At 42.0% G+C, this 22,500-nt stretch overlaps 1 protein-coding gene across 9 annotated transcripts in view; it reads left to right on the top strand.

Moving 5' to 3' along the window:
* ptprt (protein tyrosine phosphatase receptor type T) overlaps positions 1-22,500 on the top strand; it is a 359,275-nt gene that overhangs the window by 266,088 nt on the left and 70,687 nt on the right. For 4 of the 9 annotated variants that reach the window (XM_078283910.1, XM_078283914.1, XM_078283912.1 and 1 more), the window contains 3 exons: positions 16,648-16,733; positions 17,175-17,182; positions 17,635-17,724. In XM_078283910.1, coding sequence (XP_078140036.1) covers positions 16,648-16,733; positions 17,175-17,182; positions 17,635-17,724 — 184 coding nt within the window. Of the gene's footprint in view, positions 1-16,643; positions 16,737-17,174; positions 17,183-17,614; positions 17,725-22,500 lie in introns of all 9 variants that reach the window. The other 5 variants (XM_078283906.1, XM_078283909.1, XM_078283907.1 and 2 more) reach the window with 3 other exon arrangements.

Consider the following 22,500-nt stretch of genomic DNA (forward strand, 5'->3'; position numbering starts at 1 on the left):
CAGACAGGCAGTGAGACAGACAGACAGGCAGTGAGACAGAGAGAGAGAGACAGGCAGACAGACAGGCAGGCAGACAGAGAGACAGACAGACAGACAGGCAGTGAGACAGAGAGAGAGAGACAGGCAGACAGACAGACAGACAGACAGACAGAGAGAGAGACAGGCAGACAGACAGGCAGGCAGACAGACAGAGAGAGAGACAGGCAGACAGACAGGCAGTGAGACAGAGAGAGAGAGACAGGCAGACAGACAGACAGACAGGCAGACAGAGAGAGAGACAGGCAGACAGACAGACAGGCAGTGAGACAGAGAGAGAGAGACAGGCAGACAGACAGAGAGAGACAGGCAGACAGACAGAGAGAGACAGGCAGACAGACAGACAGTGAGACAGAGAGAGACAGGCAGTGAGAAAGGGAGAGAGAGAGAGAGAGAGACAGGCAGGCAGACAGGCAGGCAGGCAGACAGACAGACAGGCAGACAGACAGACAGACAGATAGACAGACAGACAGATAGACAGGCAGGCAGGAAGACAGATAAGAGACATAAGATGAAACTGTAATGATTCCTGTGGGGGAAGTTTGGTTTTTGCTGCAAAAAAGAAAATAGAATGTATGAGTAGAGCAGATGGGAGATTTAAACACAACTAACAGTTATAATACTAAATACGAAGAATGAAAAGAACCATTCCTACACTCATCCCTCCATTCATCCATCCATCCATCCATCCATTCTCCTATACATCCATCCTTCAGTCATCCCCATTCTTCCATCTATCTATCCCTCTATCTATTCATCCATCCATCTATATTTTTATCCATCCATTGACCCACCACTCCATCTCTCTGTCCCTACATCCATCCATCCATCCATCCATTCCTCCCTCACTCCCTCTCTGCATCTATTCATCCAACCGTTCCTCAATTCATCCCCTCATCCAATCATCTATCAATCATCCATCCCTTCCTACCGCCATCCCTCGCTTCCTCCATCCGTCCATCCACCCCTCTGCCCTTCACTTCACCCCACCTATCCTTCCATCCATCCATCCATCCATCATCCCTCTCTCCATCTATCTCTTCTTTCCTACCTCCATCCATCCAACCAGCAGCGGTGGAAAGTAACTTAAGTACATTTACTCAAGTACAGTACAGTTCTGAGGTTCTGGCACTTTACTTGAGTATTTCCATTCTGTGAGACTTTCTACTTTTCCTCCACTACATTTCAGAGGGAAATCTTGTTCTTTTTCCTCCACTACATTTATCTGCCGGCTGGAGTTACTAGTTACTTTGCAGAATAAGGTTTTACATGAAAAACATACGATAAGCTCATAAAACATGTTGCATTGTTAGAGTTTAAACTCCCCAACAGTATATGGAGCAGTTAGACCGACAACATTAAAATACTTCTTACAGGTTAATGCAGCAATAATTTAACACTGTGAAAGAATGACTTTTTCTTTTCATACTTCAGTAAATTTTACTGCTAATACTTCTATACTTTTACTGAATGCAGAACTTGTATTTTTAATAAAGTATTTCTACATTATGGTATAGCTACTTTTACTTAAGTAAAGGATTTCAGTAGTTTTTCCACCTCTGCCAACCAGCCATACATCCATCCCTCCCTCTCTCAAATCATCTGCCCATCCCTCCATCCTTCCCTCCTTCCCTTAATTCATCTGCTTATCCACCCACCCACCCACATACCTCCTTTCCTCCATCCCTCCCTCCATCTCTCCCTCCATCCCTCCAGTCGGTGTGTTGCTGAGCTTTGCGGTTATTTCATTGATTGAAGCAGTAAATTAGCGGAAGGAAGACGTGCAAATTGACCGTGGATCATCATCATCATCGTCATCATCCTCATTTCACCACACACCCTGCAGCACGAGGGAGGGAATGAGGGAGAGATGGAGCGATCGATAAGAAAGAGAGAGAGGTGCAGAAAGAGAGAGAGAGAGAGGAAACGGGGTTGACAGGAAAGGAGGCAAAGGGTGAAAGGGAGGCATGTATGAAAAAGGTGATAAAAAGAGGAGGAGGAGGAAGAGCCAGAGACGGGGAGAGGGAGGGACGGAAAAAAGAATGCAAAGAATCAGACAAATAGAGAGGGAAAAACTGGTCGATAGATAGAAAGGAAGAAAAAAGAGGGATAAAGAAGAAAAAAAGAATAGAAATGGAGAAAGGAAAACAAAGAGAGAGAGAGAGAGGAGGATGGATGCAAAATATGGGAGGGAAGGAGGAACATAGAAAAGAGCAATGGATGAAAAGCGGAATAGAGAGAGTGAAAGAAATGTAGGGACAAAGAGAGAGAGAGATAGGGGGATATATTATAAAGAGAGGGAGAGAGGAATGGGTAAAAAAGAGAGGAAGAGAAAGAGTGCAAAAGAGAGGAATGGAGGGAGAGAAGGGGAAAAAGAGGAAAATGAGGCAGACTAAAGAGAGAGAAATAAAGATGAAAAATGGAAAGAATGAGAGACAAACGGGAAGAAAGAGAAGAGGAAGACGAAGAGGGATGAGGAAGAAAAACAGGAATAGAAAGGAGGGCAGAAATGGAAAGAGAGGGGAGAGAAAGGAAACAAGGATAGAGAGAGAGAAAATGAAAGAGAGAGATTATCTGCCAACACTTTAACAAAACACCATTTCCATTTCCAATCTGTAATCATGTGTTCGTTTGTTTGTTCATTTAATCCGAGTTGAGATGAACTGCTGATGTGTTTGAATAAGATAAGAGTGATGTCATCCTGCTGAGAATGGGAATGCTTCTCGAGAATAAAACTGATGAGAGGAAGATAAGTTTCTGACTCCGGCGTCGGTTCTGTCGGTTCTGACGGTTCTCTGACGGTTCTCCTTTTATTCAGCACCTCTCTCAGCAGAGCGCCAGCAGATTTCAACGTGCAGCAGGGTTAATTACTTTCAATCCGACACTGTAATGTGCCAGCTACTTTTCTAATTAAACACAGGCCACACTCAGTTGATTTCCTCGATAAAAATGCCCATAAATTTGAAGAAAAACAAAACTGCCGCTACCTTGCTTTACAACCGAGGTGCATGAACTAGAACAATCTGGGAAAGGAAGAACAAAATCAGCAACTGTTGGAGGCTGATTGATGTAAAAAAAAAACAAAAAAAAAAAAAACATCTTTTTTGGTACAGAAAAAACAATGTATTTGGGCAGAAATCATCAGGGTTACATGACATACATGACGTAAACAACAACAAACAAAACAGGTCACATGTTACAGTTCAGTGTCTAGGAGTCAACAATGAAGCTTCACTTAATTTCCCTATGGGGATCAATACAGTTTCATCTTGTCTTTATGCTGTGTTCACATCATATTGGAAGAAAGAGGAAGAATGAGAGTTGATTGTATTTGTGTGAATATAACTGCTGATTTTGATTTTTATTACCTTGAACTGCCGACATCAGTGTGCCAGCCGCCTGTGTCGGCCATTTTGACTGAGGTGGCCATTGAAGATGGAAGGAAAGGTATTTAAGATCGATTGTCTCTTTGTCATGTGACCCTGATGATGGCTTTCTGCAGAAATGTGTTTTTCCATACTAACAATGAAGTTTCTTAGAAACATCCGTTGGCTTCCCATAGCTGAATCTGCTCTTCCTTTCATAAATTTGAAGAAAAAAATATTTCTTGAAGCAAAAAAAAAACATTTAGAGACGTTTCAATACCTTTTGAGCTTTTCAAAATGGATAATGATAGGAAGAATTGGAGTGGTACCAATGTGGATCGGTTTTCAATAGCTAGACTTAGAGGGAGAGATTGGGAGAGCGAGGGAAGAAAGTTCTAAAGACGACAGAGGAAGAGACGCAGGGATGGAGAGATCAAAGAGAGAGAGAAGGAGCTTGGGTAAATCCAGTATGCAATGCAGAGCGGGGCTTAGCTCGGTGTGTGTGTGTGTGTGTGTGTGTGTGTGTGTTCCCTTTGTGAACCAGCTGTAGCTTTCTCCATAGCTCAGGTGTTTTTCTCAGCTATGGAAATGGGATTTCATAAATGCACGCACACACACACACACACACACACACACACACACACACACACACTCACACAAAATCATGCATATGTATATCAGACATTTGCAAAAGCATACACAGACATCCACACTTTATACACGTATACACAAGTACACACCCGTATGCACACAGGGACAAGGACACATGCAAACACACACACATACACACATGCAAAGAAAGTTACAAATATGCATGCATGTACACACACACACACACACACACCCAGCATGGTGTTAACATCGATGCGACAGTAAATCCACTGGCTCAGTAGAAAGCCACCGCAGCATAGCATGCATTTCATGTGCAAACACGTTTCCTCTAAAAAATCAATTTCCTGGCTCCTGGCGCGCGGCGGAAGGTTACGCGACGCTGCGCTCCGTCATTTCACAAACCGACCGCCGGACTTCTTTTTTTTTTTCGGGCAAAGGACAGCCTGCCGCCGCCGCCGTTACCAGAGAAGGCATGTTTTCCACGCATCAGGAGGGTCACATTGTCATTTACAAACACACAGATACATAAATACACTGATACATACAGTATGTAGATGCGTCCCACTGAGCCATGTGAATTGATGCTGTTTAAAAGACGTCCAGTTAAAGTTCAAGTTCTATTTATTTCAAGTGCAATATCACAAGTCCCAACACACTTTACAAAACAGAAATTTAAAATAACAATAAAAACAGCTCATATCACACAGAATATGATAGAATATCATATAAGATAGTATAAAACATGGTTAAAATAATACAAACGAAATCAAACAGTACATAAGGAAGTAGAATGTTACATGATGTTGGACCTTAGGGTACAAGAATTTAGAGTCTAAATGGTTATAGATGTCCAGGCTAAAATGAGGCTACATGGGGTTTAAAAGTTAAAGTTTAGTAACATCTACGTCTTGGACTGCGTCTTCTAGGGTAAATGACAAAAATAAAGCAATATCTTGTACTTATGGTCTTCTCTGGTGCATATTGTGAATATTTACAGCTGACGATGCAGCAGCCTCGGCGATCAGATTGTGATCAGATACTGCAAAAAGCATCAAATCCTGTCGTAAATACACCAAAGACAGGTGGTGGAAAAAGTACTCAAATCCTTTACTTAAGTAAAAGCAATACCATAATGGAAAAATACTCCAGTAAAAGTAAAAGTCCTGCATACAAGTATTAGCAGTAAAATGTACGTCAGTATTAAAAGTAAAAGTACTCATTCTGAAGAACGGTGCTAGGTCTTACTACTCCATACTTTAGACTCTAACAATACAACATATTTGGTGAGCTTATCGTATGTTTTGCATGTAAAACCTTATTCTGCAAAGTAAGGAGGAGGAAAAAGAACAAGATTTCCCTCTGAAATGTAGTGGAGGAAAAGTAGAAAGTCTCACAAAATGGAAATACTCAAGTAAAGTGCCAGTACCTCAAAACTGTACTTAAATGCAATACTTGAGTAAATGTACTTAGTTGGTCAGAAACACATTCGATCACATTAACGACAAAGTGTAAACGCATATATAAGAGTGAGCAGATATAATTTTCCATGTGCAGATGTAACCATGAACAACAAAGACGTGCTTCTGTAATGGCCACATGTGTGCCGTCTTTACTGTACCTGGATTGGAAGTGTTTTTTTCCACAGCATTACTGAAGGGCAATGATTTCCCCCGGTCTGGCTCAGGATAGCATTAGGCTGCGTGTGATTATGGTTAATGGCAGTCATTTTGTTTGGCCATAATGTGGCAGTGCTGCGTAATTGAAGTTGAGAGCCGGGTTGAGAGATAGTAATTTTTAACCTTTATGTGTTCGTGGAAGATTGAGCCTCAGAGCTCGTTTCCGGTCTCACCCTGCCTGGCTCCTCGCGGCCTCGCACCTCGGGCCGGTCTGCTGCTCTGAGTCTCTGCGGCGGCTTGTTTCAGGACGTGATGCGTCGTGATGCGTCGTGATGCGTCGTGATGCGTCGTGATGCGTCGTGATGCGTCGTGATGCGTCGTGATGCGTCGTGATGCGTCGTGATGCGCCGTGACGCGTCGTGATGCGCCGTGACGCCGGCTGCTGCAAGAAAAGGAAGCGTTCCTCTTTCTGCATTTTCACAGCCGATTTTTTCCAGTCACAAGTCCACTTCTCTAACCTCAACACACTGAATTAACTTCAGCATGATTTATCTCTCTCTCTCTCTCTCTCTCTCTCTCTCGGTGTACCTGTCTTTTAGTCTTTCTTTCTTTGGCAAAGTCTTTCTCAATCTGTCTGTTTCTTGGCAGTCCGTCTTTGACAATCTGTCGGTTTCTCTCTTTCTATTTCAGTTCAATCAAAATTCAAGGCCACGTTACTGTCATGCCCATCATAAATTATTGCTGAAGCTTACAGTTTACATTTTGTCATATCAAAATATATAGAGAGAACTGATTAGGCTACAGGTTAGCCTCTAATTAAGCAATAACATATGAGAGGGAGCGCTGTATCAGGAAAAGTGGCAGTCGAAGTTTGTTGTTTTGAATCCTCAGACCGGCTGGTTAAGTGAATGAGTTTACATACAACAGTTACAACATTTTTGCAAGAGAATCAAACATTAAACAAAGATGGAAGCTTTGGGTTTTAATTTAATCATTTAATTTTGGCCCTCCACCACTAAAAAAACGAGTTACTTATTAAATATCCTAGCTTGCTTCATTCCATTCATCATTCAAGGCAGAGTGCTAATTATAAAGTATAAGTTCATGTAGTGCGGTTCCAAGCACTTATGGAGATGAATAACAAACAATAACTGGATAGTTGAGAACAATTATAATGATTGACAGAAAAAGGGATATTTGACATTAACGTGGTGTTTCTGCACTGCACTTCCCACAGATCACCTGTCAATCAAACACTGTGGGCGGAGCTTGGATATCACTGCTCATGCTAACTACCCAGTTCTTCTTCTTCTGTTGATTCCAAACAAACCGCATCACTTCCTGTGCGGCAGAGGATTTTTCCCGGGAAAGAGCTGCCAGACACCGGCTGTTTAGAACAGACAGAGGAGAAGATTTATGAACTGGATATACTTTGAATCACTATTTTGTTATCACTAGGAGATGTAGAGGAGCAAAATGGACATTTATTTCTATAAAAATGTTTCTCTAAATTGTTACTCTAATCCTTTACAGCTGGAAGCCAACAGTACCTTTCTAACCAAGGAGGATATGAAAGTAATCCTCCTGTCTTAATAGGGAGAAATAGGGCGAGTTTTCTTTCTATCTACCTGTCTCTCTGTCTGTTACTCTCTCTCTCTCTCTCTCTCTCTCTCTCTCTCTCTGGTCATCAATTGCAAGAAAAGACTCAAGTCTTGTTAAACATGAAACTTTCCTTTGAAGCGGATTTTCAGTTTGCTGTGCAGCTGCTTGATGGCTTCACAGATCACTATGTAGGTATCTGGCATGCGCGCGCACACACACACACACACACACACGCACACACACACACACACACTCTCTCACTCTCACACACACACACACACACACACAGACAGAGAGAGAGACACAATTACAGATAGCTGTGTTAGAGTCTGGTGTCTGTGAGTTTCAAAGGAAGTGACTTTTTCACACACACCCACACACACACACACACACACACACACACACACAGCCAGAAGTCTGAGTGTGGCGTCGGACTTTGTGAGTCAGTGCTTTCTGTCTGGTCCTGTCAGGAGAGCGGAGGTGAAGCGAGGTGAAGCGCTGGGATAGCGTCTAGACCGGTTGATCTCCCTGACCTGCAGTCCAGATATATCCTGCTGCCTCTGTCTCCTCCTCCACTCTCTCTCTCTCTTCTATTCTCTCTCTCTCTCTTTCTCTCTCTCTGTCTCACCTGTTCTCCCTCTTTATCTCCTCGGTCTTTTATTCCCCTCTGTCTTTCTGCCTCTCTGTCTTGTCCTCTCGATTTCAACTCAATTTTCAAATCGTGCAAGCTTAATGGAAGAGGAGCAATATTGCCAAAGCTTTTCAGAGCATCGCAAATCAATTAAGTACATAACATTTATCTCAGAAGTATATTATAGAGATAAAAGTCATCTCTCTTTGTCTCTCAACCTTATTCTCTTCATCCCCTCTTCCTTTGCCCTCTCTCTTCCACTGCCATGCCGTTTTCTCTCTCTCTGATTCATTTTCATACTTTCTCTTTCTGTCTCCATTCCCTCTCTTCTCTCTTTTACCCCTCTCTCTCTCTCTCTCTCTCTCTCTCTCTCTCTCTCTCTCTCTCTCTCTCTCTCTTTCCCTCTTTTATTCCCTCTTTGTCTCTGTTATTTGTTCTCGTCCTTCTTTGTTCTCGTCCCTCTCGAGTGGCCGTCCTGTAGGGAAAAAATTTGTGTCTGTAGGGAAATTGTATTTTGTGATGACAAAGTGGCGTGCTATTGTGTGCATACAATATGTATACCGTATACATATATTTATAAATCTAAAACGTGCACTCGAGTTGCATAAAAAGCACACAAATAGATTTAAAACGTGTGCTCAAGTTGCATAAACAGCGTGCAAATCGATATAAAATGTGCGCTTGTATCGACTGAAGTCTAAAGCATCCCTCAACATCCCTGCTCACTGACAACAGTATCAGCCCATCAGATTAGTAGTATAAATAGTAATAGTATTAGCTTCCATTATCCTTGTCAATTACTACCCATAATGCCTTGTCAGCAGGCGGTGCCTTGATAACTCACCCACTGAGATTTTTACCCGTGGTAAAACTCGATTAACACATTTCTATCCATTGTTCCTTATCAAAAGCCCGATTCAGCAAAGTGTATCTTTATTTATTCGTGTTAAATTGTTCACAAAATAATTACAATGCGCAATTTACAATTTAGGCATTTAGCAGACGCTCTTATCCAGAACGACTTACAATTAGCGCGACAGTAAAATAAGACAGCAAGCCAGATAATTCAGAGAGACGCTAAAAACAATATAAAAACAAGAAAAACAAGAAAATTAAAAAAACATCACCAGTATCAGCGGTTTTGTGAAGTCAATAAGCAAGTGTAATAATCTAATAACATAATAATAATAAGTGTCTAACTGTTGGGGGACACAGGCTCAAATGAAAACTTCATTCAGAAGCAAAACATGAAACTGCCACAGACTCCATGATGAATCTCCTCTCTGGCTCTCTGATTGGCTCTCTAAAGAAAAGAGGGAAAGTGTTCGCCAACTCTTTGGGTGGGATGGGTAACGTAGCTTTATTAAAGACTGTGCTTCTCTCTCTAGCTCTTCTAGTCAACATTAGCATGTTAGCAGTCCATGGCAGCGAGGAGACAGAGAAGCTGCTTCGGTTCTTGCTGTAAAACCTCTCAGCTCAGTGACTTGCTGTCAGTCGGTTTATAGAAGCTAGTCCAACGGTTCACATAAAAATGGCCGCCGCTCCGACCGTCCAGGAACGTTGATTTGAATGGGAAAGACCGTTCTATCCGTTCAAGTTCTGTGGTCGATTCATGCTGCCTTGTAGGCCGACACCAGTGTTTTGCAGTAAAATAAGGAAAGTGAGAGTAAGAATTAAGCAAAACGAGGGAAAGAGGTTTATCTCGTGCCCTCGATGTTGTAAACTGCGGCCTCGAAATAAGTGTTTTCTTCTCCTGCAGCCACGGCCTCTTTTATATCCTCTCTTTGACCTCTCTCTCTCTCTCTCTCTCTCTCTCTCTCTCTCCTTCCCCAGACAGCGGCATTGCTGCGCTTGTATTTCCCATCCTTTGTGCTCGCGGCTCACTGTTCCACTACAGGTTGTAATGTGTTTCAAATATCAGAGCGATTTCTCATCCATACCGCAGCGAATTCCAACCGGCCTGGCTCTGCCGCAATAAAAGGAAGTTGAACTTGACCTTGTGCTTCAGAGAAAGACGGAGAGACAGAGGAAGAGGAAGAAACAGAGAGAGAGAGAGAGAGAGATAAACTTACCAGCCACAGCAAAAAAAATTCATCGTTTTAGTCTGGTTGCTGATTTTCCGCCCCGGTTTTTAAACGCTTGCTGCTGAGATTTCAGTCTCGGAGCAGCATGAGAGCGTATCCGGCTCTCAGCCTTTTATCCATGCAGGACGGTTTGCTGAGCACACACGCTCTTCTTCTGCAACACAACCTGCGTCATGTTCATCCGGTTACGCACACTCACAGCCGGGGGACTTCTCCTGTCGGCCACCGAGCCGCTCGGCCGGGGGAGGCGGGGGTTAGACGCCCTGCTCAGAGGCACTTCGGTGGCCGTTCTTCAGGGGAGAACTTCTCCTTCCCTGCTCAGGTTTTACCCAGGAATTCACTCCAGGGATTCAAACCAGCGGAAATTGGGTCAACATAATAATAGGATACAGCAAAGAAAGACTACAATATAAATATGAATGTAACAAATGAGATTTAATCCACAAATAATGTGAAGATTAAATTCCTCCACCATGAAAGACACGCCGCTGTCACGTGTTTGTCATATGAAAAGGTCGGATAAGTTTAGACAAGTGGAACAATGGTTAAAGATAGGGTTAAGGTTAGGAAACAGTTTGGTTCAGGTTAGGCTTAGGTTTAGGCAACTAAAACTTGGTTTTGGTCCTGGTTAAAGCTGTGGTACAGTTAGGGTTAGTAGGTTTTATAATATATAAACTTAAATATTCCCCCAGCTTGGTACTATAACGTAGTCTTCCTGGCAACACGACAACACGTGAGTGTTATATAAATCGGTAAATGAAAAGCGCAGTTTGTTTACATTAGGTGGCACATTTATTCTAGACTAGTTCAGTTGACAGTTAATACTGTTTTTCCCTCTTCTAATAATTTTCTATATTAAAAAACAGACTGATTGTTTAATGAACATGTGGGAATGTATTAAGTAGTGAACTAAGTTGCTGTTGTTATTTAACAGTATGCAGTGTGCAGGTGATAAGGGTCATGTGCTGAATGTCAGCATGTAGTGTTTAGCATAATTAATGGCAAGTAATGGAAAAGTGGTGGGCAGCACTCATTTCAATTATTGTTTTACCAGCGCCCAATTAGTATAGCATGCTATTCGCAACAACACTGTGTGCATGTGTGTGTGTGTGTGTGTGTGTGTGTGTACATGCTGATGCATGCTGTTATGAATGAGAGCAGAAAATATAAACTATAATTGCCTCTGTATGTACAAACATTCCACAGCTAATATAACAAAGGCATTTAATTAGTGTCATTGGATTTAAAGCTGGTGTAGGTAGGTTTTAGAATAATAAAAACAATAATAATAATAATAATAACTTTATTTCTATAGCATAATTCATACATGGAATGCAACTCAAAGTGCTTTACATAAAACAAATTAAAACAAGTACAAGCAAAAGCAAAATTTTCAAGCAAAATCAAAAATAAAAGCAAAAGCAAGACAGAAATTGTCAAGTAAAAAGTGACACAAAAAGAAAAAGAAAGAATACGTAGGTAAGGATAACAATGCATTATATAATAATTATAAGTTGACACCTTGAATTCAGTAAAAGTCGTCCCATGTTGGGTGAACATAAATAATATTGATAGCCAATATTGATAGCAACATTGCTCTGCTATTTTCCTTTTAATGTAAAGTCTGAGGCTCGGCCCTTTCACCAGTTGAGGTAAACTGAAAACCAGGAAGCCATCGCTTCTAGCTGTCAATCAACTGCAGACCGCTTGCTATTGGCTGAGTGGGTAGTGGGGGAGGGGAGAGGGGGTTTCCTTCAAAATGACATACCACGGCTTTAACAGTAATTGCCAGTTGGGTTGGGAACTTTATGGAGTAGTTGCACAAGGTTTAAAGTCTACACACTTACACACACACACACACACACACACACACACACGCACACACACACACACACAGAGGAGTGAAGGGTTAACAGAGTGATACTGAGTAGAAGTCATCCATAACTGACTCTTAATAAAGTCACAGGGGGGGAGGAGGGAACTTTATATAGCACACTGCCAAGCATGAAGGACTGCATTAACATACACACTCACTGACAGCCCAAACGGCCTTCACACACACACACACACACACACACACACACACACACACACACACACGCACACACACACGCACACGCACACACATTCTTTCGTTCAATCTTCTACTCTCAAACACATGCTCACCAACTCCCCACACACACACCCAACAGTCTCTCTCTCTGTCACACACACACACACACACACACACTCACACTCACACACACACACACACACACACACACACACACCTTACTCACTCTCAATCTGTCTCTCTCACATTCTCGCACATGGTCACACACACACACATACTCCCAACACACACACTCATTCTCTCTCTTGCAATCTCTCTCTCTCTCTCTCTCTCTCTCTCTCTCTCTCTCTCTCTCTCTCTCTCACACACACACACACACACACACACACCCTCCTGACTGCAGGGTCAATAAATCTCCCCATTAGCATTGAGATGTCTTCATCATAGTCAGTGTTGTGGAGCTGCTGCTATGACTCCATTTCATGCCTGGCTAAATGCATATTTGACCTTGGTGAGCTTAACACACACACACAGACACACACACACACACACACACACATGCACGCACGCACACACGCACACACACACACACAAACAAACTCACCTACGCATGCAAAAACAGGCACACTCTTTCATCAATACAGGTACATACATTAATAATGGCACACACACACAGAAACACACGCAGTCATACACACATGATACATACACATTTGCACACAAAAACACGCAAACGCACAAGTGGATCAATGCAGGTACGCACATTTATATATTGATACTGATACACACACACACACACACACACGTGACCTTGGAGCCTGCTGCCTACAGCTTTGGGAGTTCTCTGAGTGTCAGGGACAAAGGAAGGATGTGTGTGTGTGTGTGTGCTTATGTGTGTGTGTGTGTGCACATGTATGCACATATGTATGAAAGCGTATGTGTGTGTTTTTGTGTGTATGAATAGTTTTGCCCATGTGTTGCTAATTTGGCATATGAATGTATTTTGCATAAGTGTGCATGTGTAAATGCTTGTTTGTGATATTTTGTGTTGTAATTTTGTGTGTGTGATATTTTTCTGATGATTGTGTGTGTTCTTGTGTTTATCTGTGGTTTGTGCATAATTGTGTGTGTGTGTGTGTGTGTGTGTGTGTGTGTGTGTGTGTGTGTGTGTGTGTGTTTGGAGGGGAGTCCTATTAACAGCAGCGATACACTCAGTGAGCCGCGACCAGAAACTCAACTCGCACTGCATGAAGACATAATGACATGAATTAAATATTAAATATACAGACTGAGAGAGAGAGAGAGAGAGATAGAGAGAGAGAGACAGAAGGATAGGAGTGAGTGAAGATGAGGAAGCGATGGAAGGAGGAAGGAAGAGAGGAGACGAGGAGGAGCAGAGAAAGGAAAGGAAAGGCAGTTCTCTCTGGAATTCCTGGAATATCCTGGAAAACGTCGGGGGATTTGATCGTTTCTCCGGGGAAATCTTTTAATATCAGTGAATTTTACAAATGGGTCACTTTACAGGAATATAGCAGACTGTGTTTCCAGGCCAAGTGCAGTGGAAACCAGACTGTTTGCTCCTGTAGAAAAAAACAACCTTAACAAACCAGGAAGGAATCACAGTTTTAGGTCATGGAGGCGTTCTGACTTCATCATGGAAAGTCATGGAAAAGAACGGGAATTTTACATCAGGGCCACAGGAACGAGACTGGAAAGGGGGATTAGATTCAATTTTGTTAGTAATTAGACAGATTCAGAGTTAGGTACTTAGTTAGTTAGTTAAAATCAGACAGAGAGAGAAAGTTGGTTGGTTTATGAGACATAGTCAGTTAATGAGTTAGTTGATTGGACAGTTGAGTCAGAGTTAGTTATTTAGTTAGTTATTTAGTTGATAAACAGTCATTCTTACTTATTTAGTCAGGCAGTTAGTTGATTAGTTGATTGGACAGACTTAGTTAGACAGAGGAACAGTTAATTAATTAGTTAGTTAATTAGTTGAACAGGCATTCTTAGTCTCAGTCGGTCAGTTAGTTAGACAGTGAGTTAGTTAGCTACTTAGCTAGTTTGTTAGTTTGTCAGTTGATTGGAGAGATTAGTTGCTTAGTTACTTTGTAATTCGTTTGTTAGTTGGTTAGAGACAGAGACCGAATTAGTTACTCAATGAGTTAGTTACACAGATAGTTACTTAGTTAATGAGTTACTTGATTAGTTACTTGGGAGTGAACCTTAGTTAGTTAGAGATCCAGAGGTAGTTAATTGGCTAGTTTGTTAGTGTCAGTTGATTACAGATTCAGATTTAGTTGCTTAATTAGTTAATTAGGTTGTTAGTTGGTTAGAGAGACAGAGAACAAATGACTAACTTAATGAATCAGTTAGAGAGATAATTGCTAAATCAATTACTTACTTGATTAGACAGAGTCAGAGTTAGTTAGTTAGTTAGTTAGTTAGTTAGTTAGTTGGACAGAGTTAGTTGTGGGAACAGTGGGAACCAGCGGATAGAGGAGGCAGAGGTCAGACATTGTTCAGTCTCAATGTACAAAAACACATTGATCTCAACTCCACTATTTCAAAGAGGGAGAGAGAGTGTGAAGGAGAAGAAAGGAGAGAGAGAGAGGAGGGGGGGGGGGGGAGGAGGAGGAGGAGGAGGAGGAGGAGGAGTGTAAGGCACGACCTGGTTCTGTTTCACTGAGCAGACAGTGTGTGTGCATCATGATCTCCTCTCACCTTTCCTTTTCTCCTTTCCTCTCCTCTTCCCTCCTGTCCTTCCCTCACCTCTCCCCTCATTTGTCTTATATTTGTCTCCTGCCTCATCTCCTCCTCTCCTCTCCTCTCCTCCTCTCCTCCTCTCCTCTCCTCCTCTTTCCTCCTCTCCTCTCCTCCCCCTCCCCCATCTCCTCTCCTCTCCCTCCCCATCTCCTCTCCTCTCTTCTCTTCTCTCCTCCTCTCCTCTCCTCTCCTCTCCTCTCCTCTCCTCTCCTCTCCTCTCTTCTCTTCTCTCCTCCTCTCCTCTCCTCTCCTCTCCTCTCCTCCTCTTTGATCCCCTCCATTCTGAGTGATTCCTCTTTACTTCCTCTCTCCCTTCTTCCCCTTTCCTCTCTTCCTTCTCTTCTCTCCTCTCCTCTCCTCTCCTCTCCTCTCCTCTCCTCTCCTCTCCTCTCCCATGACTAGAGTAGATCAGCTGTCTTGAATGATTCAGTGTAACCCCACTACATCTGCTTATGTGTGTGTTTTCACCCCTTTTTTCCTATTTCTCAAACACACACACACACACACACACACGCACACACACACAATTAGGCGCTGCAGAGTGACCCATGTGTCCAGCTCATTCTTCATTCGTTTAGGGAAGCCAGTGTTTAGATTGGCTTACAGAGGAGCCACTTTAGGCCACTAATGAATCCACAGCCATCATTAACATGCAAATAGCTCCATTAAGAAAACATAGCACATACCACACACACACACACACACACGCGCACACACACACACACTTTCAATGCAGTAACTTTATTAGCATGACTGCTTATCAGAAACCATATTGCCAAAGCAATAAACAGAATGTGAGTTTTCAAATCCAACAAACAGTTTATCCATTCAAACCACATTGAGATGATTCATTATTTGGTGTGAGATCATGTGCTGTATAATAATACATCATCACCATTATCTATAATAAAGTAAAAAAAAAAAATTGAGAATATGTGCTCATACAAACTATTAAAAAGCCAGTTTCTTTCTATCTTTCTCTTTCTGCTCGTTCACCCTCTTTTTCTCTTCTTCCCTTGTCTTTCTTTGAATTTCTTTTACTTGCTTGTTCTCTCTCTCTTTCTCTCTCTCTCCCTCATTTGTTTTCTGCTCTCTCTCTCTCTCTCGCTCTCTCTCCCTTTCTGTCTCTCGCTCTCTCTCGCTTTCTCTCTTTCTCTTCCTCTCTCTCATTGATTTTGTTTGCTCATTTCCTCTCTCTCAATTTCCCGCTTCAATATCTCTCTCTCTCTCTCTCTCTCTCTCTCTCTCTCTCTCTCTCTCTCCATCCCTTTTTCCTCCGGAGTAGCTGTTGACATGTGATATCCCTCAAACTCTCCCTCCGTCCCCCCAGTCCCTCCATCCATCCCTCCATCTGTCTCTGCTAATGGAGCCCATACACTCGCCCAAATCAATCTGTCCATTCCTTAATTGGAGGAGAGATATTCCAATTAGCGGCCGTGCGTCCAGCCCACCAATCAGGGCTCGGCCAGTTAAGTGGCTCGTTTAACTCATCAGTTGTCAACGGCGACCGATCCTCGTTAGAGATGGAGGGGTTGGACGGAGAGAGTGTGTGTGTGTGCGTGAGAGAGAGAGAGAGAGAGAGAGAGAGAGAGAGAGATATGTATGTCCATGCAATGTACAATGTGTCAGTAATGTATTTTGTGTGTGTGTGTGTGTGTGTGTGTGTGTGTGTGTGTGTGTGTGTGTTCATATGGAGGGGAGGTCGGTTGTCATGGTAACAGGGTTTTGCCAATGGACAGCCTGTCTTCTAAGAGTTTGCAGACAGTTTTAGAAGAATGATCTCCCTCATTTACTCACTCATGTCTCTCTCTCTTCTCTCTCTCTCTCTCTCTCTCTCTCTCTCTCTCTCTCTCTCTCTCTCTCTCTCTGTGTTAACAGACAGCAGCCAGCCCTCGCTCGCCCAGCCCTCTCTCACCCTGCAGAGTTTTCCCTATGGAGGCTGTGAGTCTGTGGAGCTCTCCTACCAAAGTGGTATGTAAACACTGTTTAGTCATGCTTCCTTAGTTAGTTAGTTAGTTCGTTTGTTTGTTTGTTTGTTTGTTAGTTAGGTCGACAAATAGAGTTACTTAGTTAATTATGTAAACATAGCCAGTCAGCAACTTAGTTATATAGTTAGTTTTAGCTAGCGAATCAGTCAGCTAATCAATCAGAGTTTGTTAGAGAGACAGTTGTGTTATTTATTAGTTAGTAAGTTAGTTACTCAGTTTATTGGAAAGAGTCAGAGTGAGTTAGAGTTAGTTACTTTTAGTTAGTTTTAGTAGCTTACTTTAGTTTAGTAGATTAAACAGTTAGTTGGTTAGTTAATTAGTCCGAGAGCCTGAGTTAGTTATTTGATTAAACAGTCAGACTACTAAGTTAGCCAGTTAGTTACTTATTTAATCATTTTGTTTGTTAGTTAGTTGATTAGAGAGAGTCAGGTTACTTAGTGAGTCAGTCAGTCAGTTTAGTTATTTAGTTATTCAGTTAGAGAGATAGAGTTCATTACTTGGTCAGTCGGTTAATGTAGTTAGTCGGTTATTTGATTAGACAGATAATTAGTTAGTTGATCAGACAGAGTTAGTTACCAAGTCAGTCAGTTAATTAGCATGCTAGTTAGCTGGGGAGACACAAATCCATCCATCTGTTTATTGATGGGAATTGCAGCTTTTGTCATGAGTTTTCCTACACAATCGAGTGCAGAAACATGCATCCAACACACACATTTACTTCTATCTATCTATCTATCTATCTATCTATCTATCTATCTATCTATCTATCTGTCCGTCTGACCTACCCACCCACCAATCTTTCCATCCTCGTGTCTATTTCTTTCTCTCCATCTCTCTCTCTCTCTCTCTTTATTCCTGCAGGTCAGTTCCAGGCCGGTCAGTTCCAGCCGGCTATCCGAGTGGCCGACCTCCTCCAACACATCACCCAGATGAAGTGTGGACAGGGCTACGGCTTCAAGGAAGAGTACGAGGTGGGCAGAACACACACACACACACACACACACACACAGAGGCTTATAATGAGCGCACCAGCAGAATAAGTATCTATTTGTAGATCGACAACATTATAAGCAGCCATTAGAGAGGAGGTGGAGGATCTGCAGCTAACAGCGTTCAGATAATAGATGTAATAAAATGTTCCTATGACCCCAGAATGATCCTGTATGAAAATAAGTGCTAGGAAAGGATTCAGAGTCAGGGAGAGAGGGATTTTCTTTTTACTTTACCAATGTGTGTATTTCAGAGTGAGATTCCTGGACACAGATATACAGCAGGATGTACGGCTGCAGCGAATATTCCATAAATTGGATAAATTCCCAATTGAAAAGCTATTTCTCTTTTGCTTTAGTTTCCAATAATCTTTATATTCTGATTTGCTCTTAACTATAGGGTAAAAAGCAGCATCACCTCCATGGATGTATTAAGAAATTGATCGGCACCCTTGGCTGTAGTAAGAACGGTAGCCTAATAAAGAACAGTATGATAATAGCAACTAGGGATGGGACGATACGCTTATCTCATCAATCAATTTATTTAAGTGCATAATCACCATGAAGCATGGTCCCAATACACTTTGATTGATCTCATGATACGATTCGATATGCAATATGAGGTTCAGGATTCAATACAACCACGATACGATGTGATAAATAAAAGTTCAGTGACAACAAAGTCTGACTGTGCAGAATTCTGTTTATTTTTGAGACAGAAAATCTTTCTAGCGATGCCATTGGCTGCTAGAATGTAAACAACAATTTAAAAATCTCTTTACAAAGTGTGAATAATATAATTTGGATGGAGAGCTTGTGAAATTGTGATGGTCAAGCGTCTCTTTTGTGATTACTACAGCAGAATAACATGGAGCTGATATCACCATTCTTCTCTCTTGCAGCCTCAGTTTGTGCTCAAGTCTAATAAAACAGGTGCATTTTCACATCAAAATCTTACAAAGTGTTTGCTTGATGGATCATGTAAAGCTCAAACACCCCCGAGCCACTGACACCAGACCAGTCCACATCTTCTCAGTATACTGACACTCCTGCACTGTAATGCAAAGCTGCTGCAACAGGTAGAAAATGTCTCTGAAACATAGTCACACATTGCTGTGGCGGGATTATAAAATCCCGCCACAGTTCATTAAATACAGTTTAAAGATATATGTCTGTTTGATTGATTGATTTTGAAAAGTTAGTTTTAGTTTAGTGGGCTGTCATATTGACTTGACAGATTCCACTGCATGGGGCTTCGTCAAAAGAGGCCAAAAAAGTGACATTTAGATTTTCTTTATGAATTTTGTTATAGAGAAATGTTAAGAAAAACTAATAAAATCAATGGCTGCATCTCCAGCAGAACCGCTCAGTAATTAGATTCCCTTATTTTGAGGATGAGTCCAAATTCTCTCTCTCTCTCTCTCTCTCTCTCTCTCTCTCTCTCTCTGCCTGCTGTCGGTTCACAGTAGTGTGTGTGTGTGTGTGTGTGTGTGGTATTATGGGATTAGATTTGGTCTTATGAGGACGAACAACCATCTTATCAATTATTAACTTTAAACCACATCAATATTGATGATCAGACAAACAAACAAACAAACAAACACACAGGCAGACCGACCGCAAACTTTCTGTCCCCGACTTCCTGTCTTCCACATTCCTCTTTTTCTTTCTTTTTTTTCCTTCTTTCTTTCTTTCTTTCTTGCTTTTCTCTATGCTTCTCTCTGTTGTCTCCTCTTCTTTTCTTTTGTATTTCTCTTTAATAATCTCTTCTTCTCTTTATCCTCCTAACTTCCTTGTCTTTCTTCTCTACCTTTTTCCTGTTTTCATTATTCTGTCGGTGTCCTTCCATCTTCCTCTCTCTCTTCCCCCTTTCTTTCACTTCATCTTTTCCCTCCTCCAAATCTCTCCCCCTCTTACTCGATATCTCTCTTCTTCCATCTCTTTCCCTCTGTAGCTTTCTCTCCCTCTCTCTCTCTCTCTCTCTCTCTCTCTCTCTCTCTCTCTCTCTCTCTCTCTCTGTTTAGAGGACAGTTCATCACCCACAGACGTTTTTATAGCCTTTCTTTGTTATGGCCGTTCTGCCATGAGCTCATTTGCCTTCCAATTCCTCCATCCCTCTTTCATTCCCTCATTCCTCTTTCTCTCCTCCTTCTTTCCCTCTCTTTCCCTCAACTCTCCCCTCCCTCTTTCCCTCCTTCCTTGCTTCCTCACTTCCTCCATCTCCTCCATTCCTCCCTCACTCTCTCAATTTCTCCTCTTTCTATCCCTGCTTCCCTTCATTTGACCCTTCCTCTGTCCATCCTTCCATCTGGCCATCCCTCCTTCCACCTTTCTCTCCTCCTTCTTTCCATCCTTTGATCCTTCCTCCATATATCCTTCTCTCCCTCCAACATCATTCCCTCTGGATCCTACCCTCCACCCTTCCCTCCTTCCGAACCTCATTCCAACCCTTCTCTCCTCCTTCCGTCCTTTCCTCTTTCCTCCTTCCCTTCCTCCATCCTTCCTCCTAAACCTCCTTCCTCCTTTTCTCCTTCTGTCTTTCCTTCAGTCTTTCCTTTCTTCCCTCCATGCCTCCTTCCATCCCTCCTCTGCCACCCTCCTTTCCTTCATCATGCCTTCTTTCTTTCTGCATCTTTCTCTCTTCTTCCATTCCTCCTTCACTCTCTCCACCCCTCCTTCCAAACCGTCTTCAAACCTTTCTTCTCCCCTTCCCTCTTTCCCTCTTTCCCCCTCCTCTCTCCTTTCTACCCTCCCTCCTTCACTCTCCATCCCTCCTTCCAACCTTCCCTCCTTCTAACCCTTTTCCTTCCTTCCTTTCCTCTCTCTCTCTCTCTATCACTCCATCCCTCCTTCCTTCTCTCCTCCTTCCCTCCCTCTCCCTTCCTTCCCTTCCTCCATCTCTCCTCCCAGACCTCCTTCTCACCCTTCCTCCCTCCTTTCTTCTCTCCTCTTCCCTTCCTTCTCTCTCTTCCTGCCTCAATTCCTCTCTCCCTCCCCCCTCTTTCTGCCCTTCCTCCCTCACTCTTTCCTTCTTCTCCATCCTCCCTCCTTCATTTGAAGTTGTCACTTTGCTCAGCCTTATGTAGTGATAATGAATGAAACGATGGAGGAGAGGAGAGAAAGAGTCTATCTCTCTCTCTCTACCTCCCTCCCACTCATAAGAATGAATATTTTCTATTACTGACTCTGCATGTGTGTGGAAATGGCCCCTCCGTGATGCCGTACGTTATATTTTCATTTGCTTCCTGTCATTTTGGTTTATACCCACTGATACGTTTCGGGGGAGAGCAAATGTGATTTATTTTGTGAGTGTGTGTGTGTGTGTGTGTGTGTGTGTGTGTGTGTGTGAGAGAGAGAGAGAGAGAGAGAGAGAGAGAGAGAGAGAGAGAAGCAGAGAGATAAAGCAAGCAAAAAAAAGATGTACTGTAAAAAAGAGGTGTAAGGAGAAAGAGCCATGGCTAATGAAAGAAAGAAAGAAAGTAAGAAAGTAAGTAAGAGAAAGATTTTCTTTTTCAAGAATTAATTTATTGGTATTTTAATTTAAATTGACTCTGAGCGACAAAATACAATAAATGGGTGAAGGAAGGAAAGAAGATGAAAAACAATAATTATAATAGTAATAATAATAGAACATTTAAATATAAACTACATACAATGAAAAAAATAACAATTAACAGCCCCCTTCCAAATAAGCAAAACAAAAAAACAAAAAAACAATGTAGACTTTTTTGAGTATAATAAAGAAGTATGGAGATAAGATAGATAGATAGATAGATAGAGAGAGAGAGAGAGAGAGAGAGAGAGAGAGAGAGAGAGAGAGAGAGAGAGGTAGAGAGACAACTAATACTGATTATTACACCAAAACTACTTACATCAGTCTTTCCTCTGTACATTGTTTTGATTGGACCATTATAGACTGTATTGTAAGAAAATATAAAGCCAATAAAGCCTCTTGGAATACAATTGACAGAGATAGAGAGAGAGAGATGTGTGTGTGTGTGTGTGTGTGTGTGTGTGTGTGTGTCCATATGGCTCCTCCCTGTCCCCTCCTGTGCGATGTGACCTGCAGTGTTGAACCTCATTAACCCTCTCACACCGCCAACATTTCGCTCCCCACTGCAGTCACACACTGCGACACTTAAAGGAACAGGACACTCACCCATTGGTCAGTTTACCTGGACACCTGAGCCTGACCTTTAACCTCTCCACATTATCTAACCCTAACCCTAAAGTCAGAATCTGCAATATCTTGATCTTCTTACCTTGATTTTAGTGACACATTTACTCATAAGAGGTTTATTTGCTTCCCATTAGCTGTACATGAGTGTCAGATATACAATATACATCCAAAACATTTGCACAAAGTTTAAAACCAGGATACAATAAAATCAAAAACTAGGAGCACTTTGTCATTGGCTATACAGCATGAAAGACAAGTATAAATATTAATGAGATGAGTCACTTTTGTACAGTAAACAGTGATTCTTACATATCAAAAGTCAAACAAACAAAAGTGTGAGTGAAACACATCATGGTCAGTGCTTTGGTGTTCTGCACTCAATAAGCACTGGTCCAACATACTGTAATGACAAATACACTGCGGCTTCTTATATTTCTTCTTCTACCTTCTCTTCTTCTTCTGCTTCTATTAATGTAAAACGCATCACTTCCTGTGCAGCAGAGGAAAAGGGAACACATCATTTTTGATACAAGATGTTCTGAAGACAAGAAATCCTCAATATTTATAATATTAAAATA

The sequence above is a fragment of the Centroberyx gerrardi genome, chromosome 5 (assembly GCF_048128805.1).
Source record: "Centroberyx gerrardi isolate f3 chromosome 5, fCenGer3.hap1.cur.20231027, whole genome shotgun sequence".
NCBI lineage: Eukaryota > Metazoa > Chordata > Actinopteri > Beryciformes > Berycidae > Centroberyx > Centroberyx gerrardi.